General features: G+C 35.3%; 1 protein-coding gene across 5 annotated transcripts in view; it reads left to right on the forward strand.

Annotated features, from left to right (window-relative positions):
- KLHL5 (kelch like family member 5) overlaps nucleotides 1-14,287 on the forward strand; it is a 74,621-nt gene that overhangs the window by 34,412 nt on the left and 25,922 nt on the right. For all 5 annotated transcript variants that reach the window (XM_079920821.1, XM_079920819.1, XM_079920822.1 and 2 more), the window contains 3 exons: nucleotides 604-740; nucleotides 1,281-1,477; nucleotides 11,383-11,595. In XM_079920821.1, coding sequence (XP_079776947.1) covers nucleotides 604-740; nucleotides 1,281-1,477; nucleotides 11,383-11,595 — 547 coding nt within the window. The remainder of the gene's footprint in view (nucleotides 1-603; nucleotides 741-1,280; nucleotides 1,478-11,382; nucleotides 11,596-14,287) is intronic.

A 14,287-nucleotide genomic window follows, 5' to 3' on the forward strand; every position in this document is an offset into this window, starting at 1 on the left:
GCCCAGGTTTGATCCCTGGTCAGGAAACTAGATCCCACATGCTGCAACTAAGAGTTTGCATGCCAACAACTAAAAGATCCCACATGCCGCTACGAAGATTCCACACATGGCAATGAAGACCTGGCGCAGCCAAATACATAAATAAATATTTTTTTAAATAACCTAAAACCAGTCTCAAATGTCTTCCATGTATTGACTACCTCTACAATTAAAACAAAACTTAGATTATTTTCAAAAGTGATAAAAAGAAGAACCTTTGCATTCTTCCCCCCATTTTTTTAACCATCAGTTTAATGCTGTGAGCTTGTAGCTTTTTTTTCAGGATGTTAAAAAGGGATATTTAAGTAGTGAATGAGTAAATCATTTATGTCAGCAGAAAATTTTCAGTAATGGTAATTTGTTACTCAAAGGAAGGAGCTAGAGCATAAAGCAATTGGTCAAACTTAAAATGCATTTCTCAGTACCAAACACTCTCTATGGGTAACAAAATTTTTTTAAAAAAGGAAAAGAAAAATAAGGAAAAAGAAAGCAGCAGCATTTACTAATGAACATCAGCTTTGACGTTGTCACTGATTTGTTGCTTTTCTTCTAATATGTTCATAGATTGGTGCTCTCTTCTGTCTCAGATTATTTTGCTGCCATGTTTACTAATGATGTCAGGGAAGCAAGGCAAGAAGAAATAAAAATGGAAGGTGTAGAACCGAATTCACTATGGTCCTTGATTCAGTATGCATATACAGGTAATAAATCTGAAAATATGAATTTAAAACTTCTTAAATGTAAGTTGTATTATTAGATTTCAGATTTCTGCTTTTAATAAAGCCTGCCTTAGCTAACAGTTAATTCTGCTGTTATGATCACCACCCCTGGTGGTATGTATATAGGTTAAAATCTCTATATTAGAACCTTTAAAATGGTTATCATAATTAAGCTATTGAATGATATTTTAAAATATTAATGTAATAATTTGATGAGTTATGTTTTTTAATTATTGTATTTAAAATTTTAGTTATATGTAATAGATATATTACTAATTAAATCATTCTTTAAAAATTCTGGAAACAAACTATTAATTTTTAAATTTTAGTAGAAGTCACAAAGTGCTAATAGTTTTTTTTCATGTTTAGTACTTTTTTTTCTTTTTGGAATGTCTTAAATCATCTATGTCTGGAATGCATGTAATGAGCTCTTGCTTAGAATTATTACTGTTAACACCAATTACCTTATAAACTAAAGTTAATATAATTCCATAGTTAATGGAATTTCTTTTTATCATTAAGGCCGCCTTGAATTAAAAGAAGATAATATTGAGTGCCTGTTATCTACAGCTTGCCTTCTTCAGCTTTCACAGGTTGTGGAAGCATGCTGTAAGTTTTTAATGAAACAGCTTCACCCATCCAACTGTCTTGGAATCCGTTCTTTTGCTGATGCTCAAGGTTGTACAGATTTGCATAAAGTGGCTCACAATTATACTATGGTATGTATTTTTTGAAAAGCAAGAAGGTATATGCTCTTTGCTTTATTCCTTATTGTTGCAGGCTTATCTACATGTTGCTGTCTTCCCATGGCTCTGCCATATGTCTTGAGGTTCAGGCTCACTGTGTAGTTTGTCATATTTTCATTGAGTTATGAGGAAAAAACATCAAGTAATATTTCTCCTGGATTTATGTGTCAAGCCTTAAGTTATTATAGCCATTAAGAAGCATGGCGGTATTAAGAAGCAGAGCGGTAGCCTAGGACTGTTCCATTCAAGATTTTCAGATCTGCTGCTTTTTAAAGCAGGATTTCCCCCAGACAGTTTATTTTGTAGCACATGGATGAATTTCAGAATTGTCCACATACTGTTGGAAGTTGGTGATGGTGATTGTAGTGTATTGGTGCAGTATTAGTACAGAAGATAGGAGGATGAAAGGGAGACTTTTTATTAAGGATAAATCTGACTATATGTTAGAAGTGTCTTTAGCTACATAGAAAAATGTTCTTATTAATTGTAGCAAATTATGTGCTCAAAGTAAAACACAGGGGGTTCTGATTCAGAAGCCTGGAGGATAATGGATATAGATTGATCTAGGACAGCAAGAAAATAAGGGCATGTTGAGGGCATACTGTTGGGACCAGCCTCCACCATCTTAATAGTAGAAGGATTTGGGGAACAGAGGTGTGTGGATTTTTAAGGAACGACCATCTTGCTACACGTGGGTCTTCACACCTGGGCAGTGATTGAAATTTTTGCTTTAAATGCTTCATTTAGGGCAATACGGCTTCTGAGAGAAGAAAGAATGTGAACATTCACATACACGTATATCATTATCCATGTTACTGATTTAGTCAACATTTAGGAGATATTTTTTTGTCTACCCTCTCTTCCATCCCCCTTCCTTCCATTGAATTGGTTTGTAGGTGAAGGGATTGAACAGTACTTTAGGAATCTTCTACTAGAGAAATAGAGATTTGGAAAAAATTATAAGAATAGATATTTGTAACTATGAGGAAGATTAATTCTGCTTACTTCATGGGCTTAATGTGAGGATTAAATGAGTTAATAGAAGTTTAGCACTTAAAACAGTGATTGATACATAGTATACCCAGTCAATAAATGATGTCATCATCATCATTATTTAGATTTACTCTGTTCAACAGAGTGATCTAAGTGAGTGAGCAAAAGCACTCAGGCAAAAGCAGAACCTTTATTCTCCCCGTGCTGTAATCGCTTCTTAGAAATGTTTCTTATTTATGATGTCAAAGTGTTTCAAGTGAAAAAATAGAGATTGTGTAGACAGGGCAGTACTGTACAGACCTAGCATCATATTAGCTTAACATCTTTTAAGTCCTTTGAAATATTCCCCACCGCCAAGCCTTTTTTTTTTTTTTTTTAAGGAGACTGGTACCCTCTTTAAATTTTTGTTTGTTTGTTTGTTGTTTTTTGAATTTTATTTTTTATACAGCAGGTTCTTATTACTTATCTATTTTATACATATTAGTGTATATATGTCAATCGCAATCGCCTAATTCATCCTACCACCACCCGCTTTCCCTCCCTGGTGTCCATATTTTTCTTCTCTACATCTCTGTCTCTATTTCTGCCTTACAAACCAGTTCATCTGTACCATTTTTCTAGATTCCACATATATATGTTACTATATGATATTTGTTTTTCTCTTTCTGACTTCACTCTGTATGACAGTCTCCAGGTCCATCCACATCTCCACAAATGACCCAATTTCATTCCTTTTTATGGCTGAGTAATATTCCATTGTATATATGTACTATTTCTTCTTTATCCATTTGTCTGTCGATGGGCATGTAGGTTGCTTCCATGACCTGGCTATTGTAAATAGTGCTGCAATGAACGTTAGGGTGCATATGTCTTTTTTTTTTTGGCGGTATGTGAGAGGTATGGGCCTCTCACTGTTGTGGCCTCTCCCGTTGTGGAGCACAGGCTCCGGACGCACAGGCTCAGCAGCCACAGCTCACGGGCCTAGCCGCTCCATGGCATGTGGGGTCTTCCCAGACCGGGGCGCAAACCCATGTCCCCTGCATCAGCAGGCAGACTCTCAACCACTGCGCCACCAGGGAAGCCCACATGTGTCTTTTTGAATTATGGTTTTCTCAGGATGTATGCCTGGTAGTGGGATAGCTTGGTCATATGGTAATTCTTTTTTTAGTTTTTTAAGGAACCTCCATACTGTTCTCCATAGTGTCTGTATCAATTTACATTCCCACCAAAATTTCAAGTGCAAGAGGGTTCCCTTTTCTCCACACCCTCTCCAGCATTTGTTGTTTGTAGATTTTCTGATGACTCCCATTCTAACCTGTGTGAGGTGATACCTCATTGTAGTTTTGATTTGCATTTCTCTAATAATTAGTGATGTTGAGCATCTTTTCATGTGCCTCTCAGCCATCTGTATGTCTTCTTTGGAGGAATGTCTGTTTAGGTCTTCTGCCCATTTTTGGATTGGGTTGTTTGTTTTTTTAATATTGAGATGCATGAGCTGTTTATATATTTTGGAGATTAATCCATTGTCCGTTGATTCGTTTGCAAATATTTTCTCCCATTCTGAGGGTTGTCTTTTCGTCTTGTTTATAGTTTCCTTTGCTGTGCAAAAGCTTTTAAGTTTCATTAGGTCCATTTGTTTATTTTTGTTTTTATTTCCATTTCTCTAGGAGGTGGGTCAAAAAAGATCTTGCTGTGAATTATGTCAAAGAGTGTTCTTCCTATGTTTTTCTCTAAGAATTTTATAGTTCCCAGTCTTACATTTAGGTCTTTAATCCATTTTGAGTTTATTTTTGTGTATGGTGTTAGGGAGTGTTCTAATTTCATTCTTATTTCCCAGCACCACTTATTGAAGAGACTGTCTTTTCTCCATTGTATATCCTTGCCTTCTTTGTCACAGATTAGTTGACTATAGGTGCATGGGTTTATCTCTGGGCTTTCTATCCTGTTCCATTGATCTATATTTCTGTTTTTGTGCCAGTACCATATTGTCTTGATTACTATAGCTTTGTAGTATAGTCTGAAGTCAGGGAGTCTGATTCCTCCAGCTCTTTTTTTCCCTCAAGATTGCTTTGGCTATTTGGGGTCTTTTGTGTCTCCATACAGATTTAAAAATTTTTTTGTTCTAGTTCTGTAAAAAATTCCATTGGTAATTTGATAGGGATTGCATTGAATCTGTAGATTGCTTTGGGTAGTAGAGTCATTTTCACAATATTGATTCTTCCAATCCAAGAACATGGTATATCTCTCCATCTGTCTGTGTCATCTTTGATTTCTTTCATCAGTGTCTTGTAATTTTCTGAGTGCAGGTTTTTACTTCCTTAGATAGGTTAATTCCTAGGTATTTTATTCTTTTTTTGCAATAGTGAATGAGATTGTTTCCTTAATTTCTCTTTCTGATCTTTCATTGTTAGTGTATAGGAATGCAAGAGATTTCTGTGCATTAGTTTCATATCCTGCAACTTTACCAAATTCATTGATTAGCTCTAGTAGTTTTCTGGTGGCATCTTTAGGATCATCTATGTATAGTATCATGTCATGTGCAGTGACAGTTTTACTTCGTTTCCAATTGGGATTCCTTTTATTTCTTTTTCTTCTCTGATTGCCGTGGCTAAAACTACGAAAAGTATGTTGAATAACAGTGGTGAGAGTGGGCAACCTTTTCTTGTTCCTGATCTTAGAAGAAATGTTTCAGTTTTTCACCACTGAGAATGATGTTGACTGTGGGTTTGTCATATACGGCCTTTATTATGTTGAGGTAGGTTCCCTTTGTGCCCACTTTCTGAAGAGTTTTTATCATAAATCGGTGTTGAATTTTGTCAGAAGCTTTTTCTGCATCTATTGAGATGATCATATGGTTTTTCTCCTTCAACTTGTTAATATGGTGTATCACACTGGTTGATTTGCATATATTGAAGAATGCTTGCATCCCTGGGATAAATCCCACTTGATCGTGGTGTATGATCCTTTTAATGTTTTGTTGGATACTGTTTGCTAGTATTTTGTTGAGGATTTTTCATCTATATTCATCAGTGATATTTGTAATTTTCTTTTTTTGTAGTATCTTTTCCTGGTTTGGTATCAGGGTGATGGTGGCCTCATAGAATGAGTTTGGGAGTGTTCCTTCCTCTGCAATTTTTTGGAAGAGTTTGAGAAGGATAGGTGTTAGCTCTTCTCTGAATGTTTGATAGAATTCACCTGTGAAGCCATCTGGTCCTGGACTTTTGTTTGTTGGAAGATTTTTAATCACAGTTTCAATTTCATTACTTGTGATTGGCCTGTTCACATTTTCTATTTCTTCCTCGTTCAGTCTTGGAAGTTTGTACCTTTCTAAGAATTTGTCCATTTCTTCCAGGTTTTCCATTTTATTGGCATAGAGTTGCATGTAGTAATCTCTTAGGATGCTTTGTATTTCTGTGGTGTCCATTGTAACCTCTCCTTTTTCACTTCTAATTTTGTTGATTTGAGTCCCCTCTCTCTTTTTCTTGATGAGTCTGGCTAAAGGTTTATCAATTTTGTTTATCTTAAAGAACGAGCTTTTAGTTTTATTGATCTTTGCTGTTGTTTCTTTGTTTCTATTTCATTTATTTCTGCTCTGATCTTTATGATTTCTTTCCTTCTACTAACTTTGGGTTTGTTTGTTCTTCTTTCTCTAGTTCCTTTAGGTGTAAGGTTAGATTGTTTATTTGAGATTCTTGTTTTTTTGAGGTAGGATTGTGTTGCTGTAAACTTCCGTCTTAGAACTGCTTTTGCTGCATCCCATAGGCTTGGGGTTGTCATGTTTTCTTTGTCATTTGTCTCTAGGTATTTTTTGATTTTGTCTTTCATTTCTTCAATGATCTCTTGGTTATTTAGTAACGTATTGTTTAGCTTCCATGTGTTTGTGCTTTTTACGTTTTTTTCCTGGTGATTTGTTTTTAATCTTCTAGCGTTCTGGTTGGAAAAGATGCTTGATATGATTTCCGTTTTTTTAAATTTACCGAGGCTTGTTTTGTGACCCAAGATGTGATCTGTCCTGGAGAATGTTTCGTGTGCACTTGAGAAGAAAGTATAATCTGCTGTTTTTGGATGGAATGTCCTACAAGTACCTTATCTATCTGGTCTGTTGTGTCATTTAAAGCTTTTGTTTCCTTATTAGTTTTCTGTCTGGATGATCTGTCCATTGGTGTAAGTGAGGTGTTAAAGTCCCCCAGTATTATTGTGTTACTGTCTGTTTCCTCTTTTATAGCTGTTAGCAGTTGTGTTATGTATTGAGGTGCTCCTATGTTGGGTGCATATATATTTATAATTGTTATATCTTCTTCTTGAATTGATCCCTTGATCATTATGTAGTGTCCTTCCTTGTCTCTTGTAACATTCTTTATTTTAAAGTCTATTTTATCAGATATGAGTATTGCTACTCCAGCTTTCTTTTGATTTCCATTTGCATAGAATATCTTTTTCCATCCCCTCACTTCACTTTCAGTCTGTATGTGTCTGAAGTGGGTCTCTTGTAGACAGCGTATATATGGGTCTCTTTTTATATCCAATCAGCAAGCCTGTGTCTTTTGGTTGGAGCATTTAATCCATTCACATTTAAGGTAGTTATCTATATGTATGTTCCTATGACCATTTTCTTAATTGTTTCGGGTTTGTTTTTGTAGGTCCTTTTCTTCTCTTGTGTTTCCCACTTAGAGAAGTTCCTTTAGCATTTGTTGTAGAGCTGGTTTGGTGGTGCTGAATTCTCTTAGCTTTTTTTCTTTTTTTTTTTTTTGTGGTACATGGGCCTCTCACTGTTGTGGTCTCTCCTGTTGAGGAGCACAGGCTCCGGACATGCATGCTCCATGGCCATGGCTCACGGGCCCAGCTGCTCCATGGCATGTGGGATCTTCCTGGACCAGGGCATGAACCCATGTCCCCTGCATCAGCAGGCAGACTCTTCAACCACTGCACCACCAGGGAAGCCCTCTCTTAGCTTTTGCTTGTCTGTAAAGGCTTTTGATTTCTCTGTCGAATGAGATACTTGCTGCGTAGAGTAATCTTGGTTGTAGGTTCTTCCCTTTCATCACTTAAAGTATATCATGCCACTCCCTTCTGGCTTATAGAGTTTCTGCTGAGAAATCAGCTGTTACCCTTATGGGAGTTCCCTTGTATGTTATTTGTTGTTTTTCCCTTGCTGCTTTCAATAATTGTTCTTTGTCTTTAATTTCCGTCAATTTGGTTACTATGTGTCTCGGCATGTTTCTTCTTGGGTTTATCCTGCCTGGGACTCGCTGCACTTCCTGGACTTGGGTGGCTATTTCCTTTCCCATGTTAGGGAAGTTTTCGACTATCATCTCTTCAAATATTTTCTTGGGTCCTTTCTCTCTCTCTTCTCCTTCTGGAACCCCTATAATGCAAATGTTGGTGTATTTAATGTTGTCCCAGAGGTCTCTTAGGCTGTCTTCATTTCTTTTCATTCTTTTCTCTTTATTCTGTTCTGCAGCAGTGAATTCCACCATTCTGTGTTCCAGGTCACTTATCCGTTCTTCTGCCTCAGTTATTCTGCTATTGATTCCTTCTAGTGTATTTTTCATGTCAGTTATTGTATTGTTCATCTCTGTTTGTTTGTTCTTTAATTCTTCTAGGTGTTTGTTCTTTAATTCTTCTAGGTCTTTGTTAAACATTTCTTGCATCTTTTCAATCTTTGCCTCCATTCTTTTTCCGAGGTCCTGGATCATCTTCACTATCATTATTCTGAATTCTTTTTCTGGAAGGTTGCCTATCTTCACTTCTTTTAGTTGTTTTTCTGGGGTTTTTTCTTGTTCCTTCATCTGGTACATAGTCCTCTGCCTTTTCATTTTGTCTGTTTTTCTGTGAATGTTGTTTTCATTCCACAGGCTGCAAGATTGTAGTTCTTCTTGCTTCTGCTCTCTGCCCTCTGGTGGTTGAAGTTATCTTCCCCCCCAGTCTTTATTCTTCCCTGTAGATTTCTTAGTTTAACTTTTACAGCTCAGGTTCAAATATTTTTTCGAATAAGATAAATATAAATAAAATAAAGGTGGATTTTTTTCCTTTGTAATCATTACATAATTTACGTAATATCTCTTACCTACCTAAGAAGGAGTTTTATTCACATGCAAACATTTGTATGCATTTAGGTCATTGCTGTTCTTTACAGTAGAGGCACAGTTGCTCCTTTAAGGCTTAGATATAAATTAAATTTAAATTAGCTCGATGTTTATAAAGCTATTTTCATAGCCAGTTAGTTGTGGTAGTTTTTTTCTCCCCAAGGCCATTATTTGACATTATTCAGTTTCAACAGAGACGTGAAATTGAATTCTAATAACAATAAGTAATTTAGAGGCAGGTTGTGTGATTTGAGTTGTTGCTGTGGGAACGGAATCAAAATGTATAGCAAAATTCAGTCTTCAATTTAAATAAATCCCTCAGTAATTTCATGTGCTTGAAAACTATTCTAAAGGAGGAAAGAGCATAATGCTAGCAAGTGTTTGGTAGCATGATAGCTGTTTGTATCGTAAAATGGATTTAAAATATGAAGTAAGCACAATGCCACAGAGTGAAATCAACTGTCACAATTAGCAAATAGTGCACATACTTGGGATGTTCACTCATCCTGCACGAATACAAATAGAAAAGGATGAAAAGTTCCTTCTTGTAATCCTGAAATCTGGAAACTTTTGTTCTTGTTCTGACTGCCACTGAACGTGACCTGGAAGACATCATGTAACCTCTACAAAAAAAAATCTTAAGACTGGTTATGTCATTACAAATATTGAGTGTTATTGTGGATTGATAAAATAAATACAAACATTTGATTTTACAATTTTAAGTTTTGTTTCTTGTTCTAGAAAACCTGTAAAAAACATTGAATTTTGCTAAAATACTTGCTTCAAAACCAAATTAATACTTTTGAAAAGCACTTTGTGTTTAACCTTGAGTTCAGTAGTATTTCTATAAGGTATTGAAAAACCCCATTTTCACTTAATACAAATTATACCAGAGTGGAATGGGCATTGTTCTGAAATAGATATATCAACAAATAAACTATTAATTAAATGAATATTTATATAATCTTTTTCTCATTGATAAAATGCAATTAATTCCATTTGAAAGTATGGCAGTAGTTACTTCAGTGTTGTATAACTGTTGACTGTGCTATACACTATACTTTTGAACAATTAGAAATGTATATTATTTTGATTTCTTCAGAATCTCATCTAACATTATATAATAAATATCTTTCCATTTATCTATGTGGTCTTTGTCCCTAAAATTGTTAATGCCCGAATAATAGTCAATTGAGTTACGACCCCCTAGAGCTGGACATTTAGGCTATTTCCCATTTTTTTACTATTATAAATAATAATACAAAGAAGCACCATTAGAGAAGCATCAGCTTTTTCTTCCCCTTCTTGTGAATTATTTACTAAGGATTAAACTACTTGTGGTATAACTACGAGTTGAGAGCTTCAGCATTTTTATAGCTCTTGCTGTGTGTTACCAAATCATTTTATAATGTCGGTATACAATTGAGTAGTACAATTTGCTTGAAGCCATTCCAGCCCTTAGGTTTTATTAAAATATATTTCTGAAAAATGATAATCAGTCATATTAAAACAGATTCATTTGGGCATCTTTAACAAATCGTGATGAATTGAGGCAATTGAATGTAGTTAATTATTCATGTATGGTTTTCCTCTTAAGAATTTCTTGGAAAGGAGTGAAATGTCAACCCAAGATATATCTTAGATCAGTACCTAACTTGGGTTACTGGATGCTATGTGGAAAATACAATTTTCATCTTAATATAGAAGATAATTGTTGATAGTCCTTATCTCTAGCTCTAATTTAAATATCTTGAGCTATTTTTAAATAGCTCTGATTTAAACAGCCTTAGCTTTTTTTATTAAAACTGTATGCTGAGACAGCCATAGTACGTTAAGAAGCATAAGAAAAACATTAAGGGACAATACTTGTAGCATTTGCGTTTGTATTATAACTGTGTAAGCAGCCCATGCATTAAGACTTGTAACCTTTTACAACAGAAGACTATTTCTCTTCTCTTTAGATTGTTTAGCATAATAGCCTAGTAAAAGTTATCTAAGGGCATTTTTATCTTCCATTTCAAATTATAAAGAGGCTGATTCTAGAATGTAGCCAGAACTGAGTCATCTTCAGTCTAAGGCTCTGGAGTCCCAGTGTACTGTAGGTCAACATTTTTGTTTTGGCTGTTTTTCCTATGAGACCAAAAGAACTTTGTACATAAATCATGTAAGAAGAGATTAAAGTTTTCAAATCAGACCTAAAATCCTTGGTGGTCTTATAAATAATATTAAAATACTTTTAAAGGCCAGTTTGGCTCATGGATAGCTCTAAGGACACATTCTCTTCCCAGGCAGTCTGAGAAGAGTTCCGTGGTTCAGAATGGTCTTGGGAAATTTAGCCACCCTAGAGGCCATTTCTGGGTAAGAGAAATAACTTCATTCTCACCCAGGTATTTTGCTCCCCTCTTGGCCAAAATCTTCTGCACCACAAATCTAAACTCACTTTTGATGTTAATCATACAAAGTGTCTATGTCATTTTTTCTATCTTCCTTTGAAAGACTTGCCAAAACTATTCCCTAACTTGAGCAAAGCAATGCCTAAAAGTCCCAAATTTATTTTTTAATTGTAATAAATGATACAAAGCTTTAATTCTACTTACATAGAAATAAGAATTTTAACAACATAATTACAGTTTAAATATTATTTTCTGCTGTGTTTTTTCCCTTGCAGGCAATAATACATTGTAAGGAAGGGCTGAAGTATAAACTGTGTTTTGGCATCTAATTAAAAAATGTTTAGTTTCTTTTAAACTGTGATGGACACAAGAAACAATATCAATTATATGCTCTTTTTCCCTCTAGGAACATTTCATGGAAGTAATTCGAAACCAGGAATTTGTGTTATTACCAGCCAGTGAAATTGCAAAGCTCTTGGCCAGTGATGACATGAACATTCCTAGTGAGGAGACGATATTGAATGCACTTCTTACTTGGGTCCGTCATGATTTGGAAGAGAGACGGAAAGATCTCAGTAAACTTTTGGCTTATATTAGGCTACCTCTCCTTGCGCCACAGGTAAACTATTTTTGATTATTTAAAATCGAGGTCATAATTTCAACAACAGTAATTGCTGAAACTTTGAGTAGTCAGCCTTCCACATCTGTGGGCTCCGCATCTTAATTTCAGTGAAGTGTAGATTGAAAATATTTTTTAAAAAATTCCAGAAAATTCCAAAATGCAAAACTTGAAGCTATCCTGTACCAGCAACTATTACATAACATTTACGTTGCATTTACAACTATTTACATAGCATTTGCATTGTATTTGGTATTGTAGGTAATCCAGAGATGATTTAAAGTATACAGGAGACTGTGTAGATGTTATCTGCAAATACTACATATTTGAGGTGAAATGTTGTATCCACACAAATCCTGGAACCAACCCTGTGTCCCCAGAATACTGAGGGACTACTGTATTCACTTTATGCTAATTACATTAATATGAGCTTATCTATTAATTACATTAATATGAGCTTATTTATTCTATTCAATATGGTTATTTTATATATATTCCTATGAAATGTTAAGGTGACAAGTAGCAAAAATAAAATTCTGTTTGTTTTCAACCCAGAAGGTCTGACTATCTAAATTGCATCCATTAAGTAACATTGTTGCTTTGAGGTTAGTAATTTTATTTGACTCAGCTGCAGACCTATCCTAGCAACTGCAGACCTATCCTAGCAACTGAAGAATTAATAAAGCTGCTAATGAAAGAAACACTGGACTCTAGGAACCAGAAAATTTAGATTAATTCATTTGCCACACATTTATTAAGTATCCACTAAATGCTGGATTCTGATGGTATATAAATTAAAAACATGTTAATAGTTCTGGCTCTGACATCCTAAAACTCGGTGACTTGGCAAATTCACTTACCTCGGTTTCTTCATCTGTCAAGTGGAGATAACATCGTTTCTATCTCACAGGATTTTTATGAGGATCAGAAAAGTGCTCTGTGAAATAAAATGTGTTATAAATAATATTAGTATAATTATTACCATTATTTTAGAATTGAGATATCTAGTTGGTATATTCAAAGCAATCAGTAACATATTTACATGCATAGTTTCCCCTTTTTACAGTTTCAGCTGGAATATACAAAAATTTCCTCTGCATATTTTGCTACTTATTTTGAGGCCTTAAATAGAGTCCTTGAAAGTAAAGAAAGAATGAGTTGTTACTGCTTGAGATCAGATTTTTTGTTGTTGTTGTTTAAAGTGCTATGAGTTTAATTTTATTTGTATTTATCTTGAGCATTATATATTATTTTCATCTGTTGTGAGCAAAAGTTACTGTTTGTTCTCTACCTTATAGAAACAAAAATCAGTGCTGATGCTTTATAAGAAAGACCTCTCTTCACAGACAGAATATTGTTTGAATTCATAGGAGTGAAACTACACGAACTGGTGACAATTCAGGAACAATAACATCATAAAACATTTCTCTTAAAATCAGATTTAAAGATGAGAGGACTATTTTTGCTGATATACAACAGAATTTTTTTCTTATCCTTTTCTAAATGAAAGAAAATAAAATCTGAAAAATCCTAGTGGACTTTGAAAAGAATCTGTGCAATTAAGTAAACTGACAATTTACTTCAGTCCTGTAGCTTCAAATATTTATGATACTATATTTGCATGACTCTAAGAGATCTTTAAAATTTCTTTTATCCAGGATACTGCTGATAATCATAGCCATAAGATCTTAGAGTTGAAAGGCACTTTGGAGAACATTTAGTCTAACACCTGTTGTACAAATGAAGTAACAGACCAAAAAAGTAAAACCATATACACAAAATCGCAAAGTGATTGCATGAATCCCTTCTGCGTTGTAGTTTTCTTTGGCTTTGTTACTTGGCTAACATCATATATTAGAGTTATGAGACAGAGGTAGGACTTGAACCCAAATAAAGTTCTATGCCTTTTCCACTGAACTATTCTGCCTTTTGAATGTACTTAGTGTAAATTTGCGAGGTGGGGGGAGGGACATCAGGTGGAGGAAGAAATAGATTAAAAAATAAATCGGGGCTTCTCTGGTGGCGCAGTGGTTGAGAGTCCGCCTGCTGTTGCAGGGGACACGGGTTCGTGCCCCGGTCTGGGAAGATCCCACATGCCGTGGAGCGGCTGGGCCCGTGAGCCATGGCCGCTGAGCCTGCATGTCCAGAGCCTGTGCTCCACAATGGGAGAGGCCACAACAGTGAGAGGCCCACGTACCACAAACACAAAAAAATAAAAAATAAATAAAAAATAAATCAGTAATTACAATATAATGAGATGAAGGCTGTGATCTATACATAAACACGGTATTATGAAAATAATTGGAGTGGCCCACCCAGACCGATGGTGGGGAAGCTAGGAGAACCTCTGAAGTGTCAGTCAGTTTGCAGGCTGAGTTCGCCACCCAAAAGAATGGACATAATAGCCCAAGGAAGAAGGGGTTCTAGTTATAGAGCCATGAGCAAATTCGTGTTCTGGAATTTGAAGATAGCTTGCATGGCTAGAGTACAGAAATAAAAGGGCAATGTTGAGAGATGAGTCTGGAGAGGTAAACAGACCGGATCGTGAAGGAACTCAGTCATGCTAAGGTGTTTGGATTTTATCCTAAAAGCAGTGAGGAAGCACTAAAGGGTTTTAATTAGGGAATGGCATAATTATCCTTTTAGTTTAGAAAGATCCTATAACTGCATTGCAGAGAATGGATTGGAGGAG

This window comes from Stenella coeruleoalba (assembly GCF_951394435.1).
Source record: "Stenella coeruleoalba genome assembly, chromosome: 4".
Taxonomy (NCBI): Eukaryota; Metazoa; Chordata; class Mammalia; order Artiodactyla; family Delphinidae; genus Stenella; species Stenella coeruleoalba.